General features: G+C 48.1%; 1 protein-coding gene across 1 annotated transcript; it reads left to right on the forward strand.

Annotated features, from left to right (window-relative positions):
* Positions 1 to 1,026: 1,026 nt before the first annotated feature.
* JMJD4 (jumonji domain containing 4) lies at positions 1,027 to 6,288 on the forward strand. Its single transcript, XM_009946289.2, has 6 exons — positions 1,027 to 1,291; positions 1,912 to 2,077; positions 3,192 to 3,317; positions 4,017 to 4,284; positions 4,994 to 5,140; positions 5,956 to 6,288. The coding sequence occupies exons 1-6, from the start codon at positions 1,027 to 1,029 to the stop codon at positions 6,265 to 6,267; spliced, it is 1,284 nt and encodes a 427-aa protein (XP_009944591.1). The 3' UTR covers positions 6,268 to 6,288.
* Positions 6,289 to 8,654: the final 2,366 nt, after the last annotated feature.

Here is an 8,654-nt window from a genome sequence, read left to right on the forward strand (position 1 = left end):
CGCCGGTGCTCTCCCCTTCTCACCCCCCCCGGGCCCCGCCCGCCCAGCGCTGAGGTTCCGGGAGCGGCCGCGGGAGCCTCTCCCCTCCGCCGCCGCCGGTGCCGCTCGCCGCGGGGTCCTGCCCCGCCGGCGGTGGGGGTGAGTATCCGTCTGCCGCTGTTCTCTCGGCTTCCGCGGGCCGTGGATGCGCGGGGGGACCGGGAATCCCGACGCGGGGACGGCGTGTGCGACGCCCTGTGGGGTCCGGGTTGCCCCCCTGGAGCTCCCTTGAGGGGGGAACAGCCTCATAGCGGCCCCTTTCCCCTCCCGGAGCACCTTAGTCTCCCCTTCCCCCCTCTCCTGAAGCCCATCCCTGGAGGGTATGTGACCTCATTTGCCCTCGGGCCTCCCCTCCCCTTCCCAGACACCTCCCTTGACTTCGCTATTATTTACCTTTTTTGGTTTGATTGGGTTTTTTAGTCTATAATTGCTGCCCGGCCCATAGAGAAAGGTCTGGGGAAGGTAAGGGGGTGCTAGAGCTTCTATCTTCTCCTGACAAAGGGGTGAGCCCCAGTGCAGTTGCTGGGCTGTAGCGGTTTCCCAGGGCCCCACATTTTGAGGAGGGGGAGGTTTCCTTCCCTGCACCCCTGCAATTAATTCATTGAGCAGGGATATCCCACTGAAATTAACGTTTCTGATGTTTTAGGAAGGAACCAGCCTTTGCTGGCCATCCCCGGAGAGTGTGGTCGCCCTGGCAAGAAGGTGATGAAGGAAAAGCAACATCTTCACCATCCGTAGGGTGGCTTCGTTGTCAGATATCCCACCGGCATTAAACTCGATAAACTATGGAAGACTCTAATTAGCCCAGCGTGGTGGGATGCTCCTGCACAACTTCTTGTTTTACCCCTGGCCTTTGATATTTTCCTGTGAGTCCTCATGGATTTACAGACTCCAGTCTTATTTTAAAGCAGTTTTTTAGCCGTAGCATAACAAGATAGCATCTGCTCAGCGCTGCCTTGGCTAAGCCAGGAAGGACATCCAGGCTGCATGGACAGGGCAACATTTGCCTGTTCCACTGCCTTTTTTCGTGACTACAGCAGTTCATCTCAGGGTGCATTCTGCCTCCCCGGAGGACACGTTGACTTTATTGAAAAAGTGGAATCGTTCACTTACTCGGACTTTTTCAGGGATTATTTGATTCCCAACCATCCCTGTATTTTCTCAGCTAAATTCACTGAAGACTGGGGCAGCAGGAGAAATTGGGTTACTTGGGATGGAAAGCCCAACTTTGATCACCTGCTGCAGAAGTTTGGTAAGTCATGACGGCCTTTTTAATACCTAATTAAAATATGTATGCTAAATGACACAGCTTTTTTTTTTTTAATCTTAGAGGAGTAGAACCACTAGACAAAACCAAGCAGTTTTCTTTTTTCCAAGTTAATACATTCATTTTTCTGAGTTAATACATTCATTTGCTCACACTTCATGTTTCACAGATTCCAATCTTGAATTTATTCCCACATTGAAATAAAATAAAAAGCGTTATATAATTTAACCATACCTGCTTAACTTTAGCCAGAGGAGCACGCTGACGCTTTCCCCTAGCAAGGGGAAGGTATTCTGTAGCTGAATAGCTCTTCAGGCTGTAAAATATTAGTGTATTTAATAGGAATCAATACCCCGCTCCTAATGTAGTTTAAGAGGAAAATTCAGGTCGCATTAAATAAATTACTTCTGGGCTGAATCATGTTTGCCTGGAATGACGGTGTTGGGAGCGAGAGCTGGGCTGGGGATTGTTGCTTGGTGTGTTTGTGCTGTACGTAGCGTTATGGGGCTCAGATATTAGAGGCTGCTGCGGTGGAGAAGGTTGAGGGAGTTGTTTCAGCATCAGTTATTCTGTCCTCACGTGGCCTCAAAGAGTTTCTGTTTCAGGAGAGGCTGTGGTGCCTGTTGCCAACTGTGATGTCAAGGAGTACAATTCTAACCCGAAGGAGCAGCTCCCCTTCAAGGAGTATGTGAAGTACTGGAAAGAGTACATTAAAAATGGCTACCGTTCGTCCCGGGGGTGCCTTTATCTGAAGGACTGGCACCTGAGCAGGTAAGAGAGCGCTGTGGAAACCCCCCCGACGTCGCCCACGCCAAAGAGCTGCCGGGGAGCCCTAATGCCTGAGCGTTTCAGTGCCAGCAGTGCTGTTTGTTACCACCCAGCTGCCAAAAGATCAGTCTGACGCTGCGCCGTGCTTGGGGGGGGGTTCCACACGACAAGATCCTTAGGCAGGAGGTTGTTTCCTGAAAAGGCTGACGTTCCTGAGTGCTTTCCTTTTCATCTGCCTTGTAAATGACTGTGTGTTATCCCTGTGGAAACCGTGTGGCTGGAACATTTGGCTTTTGTTTGACTGCTACAGCACAAACCTTACTTTTTCAGAACAAGGGGGACATTTCTAATTATGTTTGATCCAGTGAGCGTGTGCGAGTTATAATCCTTTATCACCCATTTCCTTTTCTGTTGACCTTCCCAGTTGTTAAAGTTCTCTTCACCCTGTGCTGGCTTTCCTTCTCCTCCAGCCTGCTGCTTGCAATGTCCCCATGTCTGTGTTCCACTTTTATGTCTTTTCACTCAAATCCCTTCTTCCTTAAACATATCCTGCTCTTAATCCAGCTTCCTTGTGGTCAGCTCTTGGTTTCATTTGTGAGTGTGCCCCTGACTTACGGTAGAGATTTGTCAGTCTCTGCCTCCCTGCCTGCCTGCTGCCCCGGACACCGTGGCTTGCTACAGAAAGCCTGCACTGGGGTGGGAAAAGGGCAGCATCTCCTGTGGGAGAAGGCTGTGCAGTTGTCAGAATCCCACAGCCTGGCTTCCCTCCTAACCCTCACACCCCCGACCTGTCGTCCAGTTGGGACACACCAGTCCGACAGGCACCTCATCTAAAGAGAATGTGTTAATTAGGAACTGTCTGCCATCATTAGAAGGAATCTCCCAAAGAGCAGTTAGCCTTCACAGCTTTCCTGCGAGACAGAAAAGCGCTCTTTGTGCCTTTTGGGTGCAACTCGGGGTGGTCAGTGACATAAAGGAGGGGGCAGCGAAGGGTTAATGCCCTGCTGGAGATGCAGGTATGACAGGGGCTCTGTATCTGGGTTTGGGGAACTGAAGCAGAAAGAGCAACGCTGCGTTTTTCTGAGACCAGTTTGCAACATGTTCTCTTTTTTTTAAGAGCTTTCCCCGTGCAAGATGTTTATACCACCCCTGTGTATTTCTCCTCCGACTGGCTGAACGAATACTGGGATGCGGTCGCTGTGGATGATTACCGGTTCGTCTACATGGGACCTAAGGGTTCTTGGTAAGGTGGTGTGGTTTCTGCCATTCCTACAGCCTCTTTTTTAAAGCTTAATATTACAGGGGGTTGTTGCATTGTCCTTCAGAAGAGCGGCAGCGGCAGCATGGCCCTACGTATAGCGTGGTGCCCGAAGCCAGCCACTCTTGTGTCTCAAGCAGCTCCTCTGGTTCTGGGTGTGAGCTGGCCCTATGCCGTCAGCTTTTGTGCTTCAAAAAGTCCTGAATTTGTGCCCGCAAAACCTGCAAAAATCATCAGCCGGCTTATACAAGATTTTAGGGCAGAAACTCCCCCGGGGGATCATCAGCCGCTGGTGATTTGCAGAGTCAACCGAAGCCTCGGAGGGGCGCTGTTGAGTCGGTCAAATGTTTTGCGGGTGAAAAATTTTAAGTCCAGGGTGGGTGATAAAGTAGCGTTTTTAGTATCCTCGTCGGTGCACATCACAGAATCTCCTGCCCTGGAGGTGTTTGTGGGACAGCTTCAAAACTAACTGATGGAGAGGCTATAAAACACCGCAATGCTGTGTAGATATAATGGCCTTTTAATACATAAGCAGTCAAAAATCAATGAAGAGGATGGCAGTTCAGGACCAGGTTTGCATAGTAAAGGTTGATTGCCGTGTGCACGTCTGATTCTCAGAGGTTTTAACTCATCTTGCAGCTTGGAAGCGTTGTCTTTACTTAAACCTCTGCTTTGCCCCCGCAGGACTCCGTTCCACGCTGATGTCTTCCGTTCCTACAGCTGGTCAGCCAACATATGCGGGAGGAAGAAGTGGCTGTTGTACCCGGCGGGACAGGAGGAGTACCTCAAAGACCGCCACGGCAACTTGCCCTTCGACATCACTGCACCTAGTCTTCAGGACAGGAGTGTTTACCCTCGCTACAACCAAAGTCAACCCCCTGTTGAAATCGTGCAGGAAGCAGGGGAGATAGTCTTCATCCCCAGCGGATGGCATCATCAGGTTTACAATCTGGTAAGGGAACCGACGCCGTCCTTTTCGTCACCCGGAGGGACCGTCGGGCAGCAGGCTCGAATCAGAGCAAACCTTTCTGGCCGCAGCGTGCTGTGCGTCTCACGAGTTTAACTGGGCTGCAAAAAGTTGAGAGGGGTGCGGGGAGGAAAGGTCAGTCAGGGGCTGCTCCAGAGGATGGCTGAAAGCCAGGCTGAACTCGTTAGCCCCTTGGGTCGCTGACTACTAGAAGCCAGGAGAGTGTGCAACTGAAGAAGCTGTCTGCACCCCCTTTTCTTATGCTTTTAGTCATTAGATGCTGCTGGTCCCTGAGAAAGAGGATGCTGGGTGAGATGGTGAGGCTGGGTGACTTATAGTGAGGCTTGTTTTCCAACTGTAAATGGTAAATTAATAGTGGAAAACACTAACAAATTGGTCTTCACGATCACGAACCAAAATTAACAGCTTTGTTCCTTTCTCCCACCTTTGTGCTGTTAAAAGGGGTGCTCAGATGGAGAAGCTGGAGACATTGGCCGGTTCACGGAGCAAAACAAGATTTGGTTGTTCAGGGACGTTAGAAAGAGCCTTTTGGCACAGCAGTGGTGTTGGTGCCGAAGCAGCAGTTCCCTTGCTGAGGCATGTGGGGTTACGTTTTGCAGCGTGGGTGAGGTTATAGGTGTCTTCTCACGCTTTCCTGCGTAGAGCTTAACAACCCCTTGGATTCTTCCTCCAGGAGGATACCATTTCCATTAACCACAACTGGGTGAATGGCTGCAACGTGGCTATCATGTGGTGCTTCCTGCAGGATGAACTAGCAGCTGTCCAGCGGGAAATCAATGAGTGGAAAGACCCTATGGATGATTGGCACCTGCAATGCCAGGTATGAACAACGTGGTGCTGGCTGCCTGACTCTCGGTTGGAGGGTCGTACATTTCGGGGGTGCCTTGCACCTTGTTAGAGCTCCAAGACACGCAAGTCCTTAGCCTCATACCTGGAATGAGTACGTGTTTCATAGAGAAGCAGGAACTGGTGACAACTTCAAGTTGCAGGAAATGTTTAGGCAGATAAGGAAAGGCTTGTGCCAGTGCATATCTGCTGTGTCGAGGAGGTTGGCTGGAAAACTAACGCTTCAGCTGCTCTTCTTCAACTACCAAGGTTAGAATTAGCACCGAGATCAATCCTTTATGCAGTATTTACATTCCCTTTAAAAAAATCCAAGTGCTTTTTCATGTAAAAAGAACTGCTTTGAAGATCATGGATGACGAAACAGTGAATCTGAAACAAGCAAAATTAAGGTGAAGGTGGCAGCAGGCTTCTGTGTCTGCAAAGTGATGCTTTTAAGAACACGTAACTGTACTGAGCAGTGTTGTATGCTTCCAAAATCTTAAGCGTGAAACAGATAGAAAGTTTATTTCTAGAGGCTGTTACTGCTGCTAGGTTGATATCCTTCAAGAATAGTTTCAAAAAACCACAGCCATTTAGTACTTAGAAGAAACAGGTGGTTGCTTTTGAGACTAGTGGCGTTTCAAGCAAGGGAAAGAATTTTAGTGCCATTGGGGAATTACAAAAAATATCATTAAACACGGTTACTTATGATTCCAGACAGCTGCTAGCTTGATAAAATATGTTTTCATAATTCTTACTGTAAAGAAAAGAGAGTTGTTTCCATTTCAATGCTGCTTTTCTTCCCCCTAGTTGATCATGAAGTCCTGCACGGGTATAGACTACAAGGAGTTCTACAACTTCCTCAAAGTTATTGCGGAGAACAGGATTTCTGTCTTGGAAAACGGCCTCGACGACGAAGCTTCGGCAAAGAACACTCCCAAAGCTGCCATTTCCACCTTGGGCATGCTCCATGCCGTGTTTGATTTAAAGAGGACTGTGAAGGTGTTAACATCATTGAGTGCTAATGAAGATTTCAAGAAACTAGACCTGACGTCACTTTCTCCACCTCCGGAGGCGTTGCTCCACCACTTGAAAGCAGCAATAGATACAGCCCTGCTCTAACTTCCTATTGAGTCAGCTCTTTGTAAAACGAAACCTTTTGCCAACGGGGTGTTTGTAGAAGACTGACTCCTCCCTGTTTAATAGCTGTTGCAGTTTCAGTACAAAGAGCCTTAATAGAGAGTGGGGAGAGAGAGTACATTCGTAAGGCTGAATATTTTTCCAGGTTGACAGCATTCGAGTAGAGTTATGTCCAATTATGTAGAGTAATTGGACAGGAAAAAGATCTCAGCTAAAGGAAAACCCCAAATCGTGTTAGTATGATGTTATGAGCCCTGCTGGTGAGCGTGGATTCAGGGAAGCGAAACAGAGATTCTCTGTGGATCAAGCTTAGGTCTGTCAGGGCTAAACACTGACATTGCAGTGGTTTGCACCGTGTTCCCTCTGGATAGGGACAGCAAACCTGCACTGCAGACTCCAGCAGTGAAGCTCTGCTTTGTCTGGTCCCAACTAAGTTGCTTTCAGCCCTGTCCTGCTTCCAGGTGCGGCTCAGCTAAGCTTTCCTTTTGTTTTTGGGGACCCTAGTTAGCTCCCACCGCAGCCTGAGCTGGCTCAACAGCTGCAGCCTGGATGGGGAAGAGCTGTCTGTACTCGTGTCCTGTCTCTCTAAAGCTGAAAGTCTCGGGTAGGGTCAGCCTTCAAACTATTCCAGGGCCTGCAGGATTAAATTGAACGTAATAATCAGGAAGCTGGAGTTCTCCTTGCAGATTAGTGCAAATCTACCACTCATAGCTTAAGCACGTGATCCACCCAAAAAAGGAGGAACTTGAATGTACTCTCGCATTTCTACCCACTATTTCAAGGCACAGTGTTTTTTCAAGCAGAGATTTGATTCATCAGGGAAGTTAGCAAGTAGCCTCCTATCTCCTAAAAAAAAAAAAGCCATGCTGTTAGGACACCAAGTAGCGCTGCTGCGTGGTTACAGAGCACAATTTGCAACCTCAATGCTACCCTCGGGCTAGAAGAGTATTTCCAGTGAAGCATCCCGCTTGCTTTTACTGGTTGGTGAGAAAGCCTAGAAGCACAAACGGCTGCACACTGTTACCTTAGTTGCCCCTTTAGGGCTCACTTGAATTGTTGCTCAAGAGCTTCCTCAATTTTCAACCAGATGACCAGTAGGAGCAACTAATAACGATGTGTTTGGAAAGTGCAATAGCAGAAATCTTCAGTAGGCTGAAAAATCACGTTGTTTTTCTAGATAATCCCGTGGAGTTTGCACATGCATGCATTTTGCATGTCCTATTTTCTAGTAGAAGTTCTGCATTTTAAGTAGGAAGCGGTACCTGAAATTAAAATCGATACCCAGAGCATGGAAGAATGCAGTATGGAGAAAACAGACTTTTTTTTTCTTTTTTTTTTTCTTTTTTTCTTACAGCAGCTGTGACTACATCTCAGTGATTCAACCTTCTGGCAGGGTGTTTCTTTAGACTGGAAAACCGCCAGTTTTAAGCAACTCTGAAATTAAAAGTTCACAGCTGTTACGGCTGTTTACGTTCTCAAAGTCAGGCAGCTGGAGCTTTCTTCCTTATATGAGTAAGGTGAGATTTCGTGGAGCTGAGGAGCAATGGTTTAAAGCTGACACTTGGTAGGAAAGCATGTTTTTAGTCTTGTATTCCCCGGTCTCACTGCATGCTGTGTTGGCACCAACCACTTGAAACACTGCAATTTTATAGAGGGTTTGCTTAGATGAACGGTACTTTTCATTTCATGCCCCATGAACCCGGAACTGCTTGCCCTTGCTGTGTGAAACCTGCGAAAATCTCGCTTTTACACCAAGAACCCAATATCTCGACATACCCAGGGTCGGTTCAGACACTGTCCAGCAGACTACATCCACGCTGGGATGGATGGCGTGAGTTTCCCCTGATGCAAAAATCCAGGCAGCGTTTCTGCAGTGAGTTCCTCTTCCCTGTGGAACATAGTTGAGGAAGGAAGAAGATAGGCCAGCACGGTAGGGTGGCTAAAGAGGTGTTCAGGGGAGGGAAGGTGGGTCTCAACTACTCATTCTTGCTTTCTCTTCACCTGAGCTGTCTCGGCACCTTCAGCTCTGAAGATGGACCACAGCCCTCCTTCATAAGGCCTGCTAAAGCTCAGTGGGATCCGTGTGAGACAATGGAGTAAAAAATAGGAGTTTAACTGCAGGAAATTCTCTTAAAGTTTAAGGCGTGTTCTCCTTACTGACTTGGCAGGGAACAGAAGCACAAAAATCAGTTTTATTGATTCAGTCTCTCTTACAATTACATTAGGAACCTAATTTGTAGTTCAGGTTTTCCATTCCCATGAATGATGAAGGCAGTAAGGGGGCCACGTGTTTTCTAAAGCTAAAGAGAGGAAAGCGGGTTCTCAAATGCCTGAAGACAGCAACAAGGTTGGAATAAGAAGTCTGCAAG

This window comes from Leptosomus discolor, chromosome 6 (genome assembly GCF_034619465.1).
Source record: "Leptosomus discolor isolate bLepDis1 chromosome 6, bLepDis1.hap2, whole genome shotgun sequence".
NCBI lineage: Eukaryota > Metazoa > Chordata > Aves > Leptosomiformes > Leptosomidae > Leptosomus > Leptosomus discolor.

Excerpts from the sequence above, each read along its gene's own strand:
- JMJD4 (XM_009946289.2), top strand. The coding sequence starts at position 1,027 with ATGGACAGGGCAACATTTGCCTGTTCCACTGCCTTTTTTCGTGACTAC. Across the intron at positions 3,318-4,016 it reads ATGGGACCTAAGGGTTCTTG|GACTCCGTTCCACGCTGATG; the intron begins GTAAGGTGGTGT and ends TTGCCCCCGCAG. Across the intron at positions 4,285-4,993 it reads ATCATCAGGTTTACAATCTG|GAGGATACCATTTCCATTAA; the intron begins GTAAGGGAACCG and ends TTCTTCCTCCAG.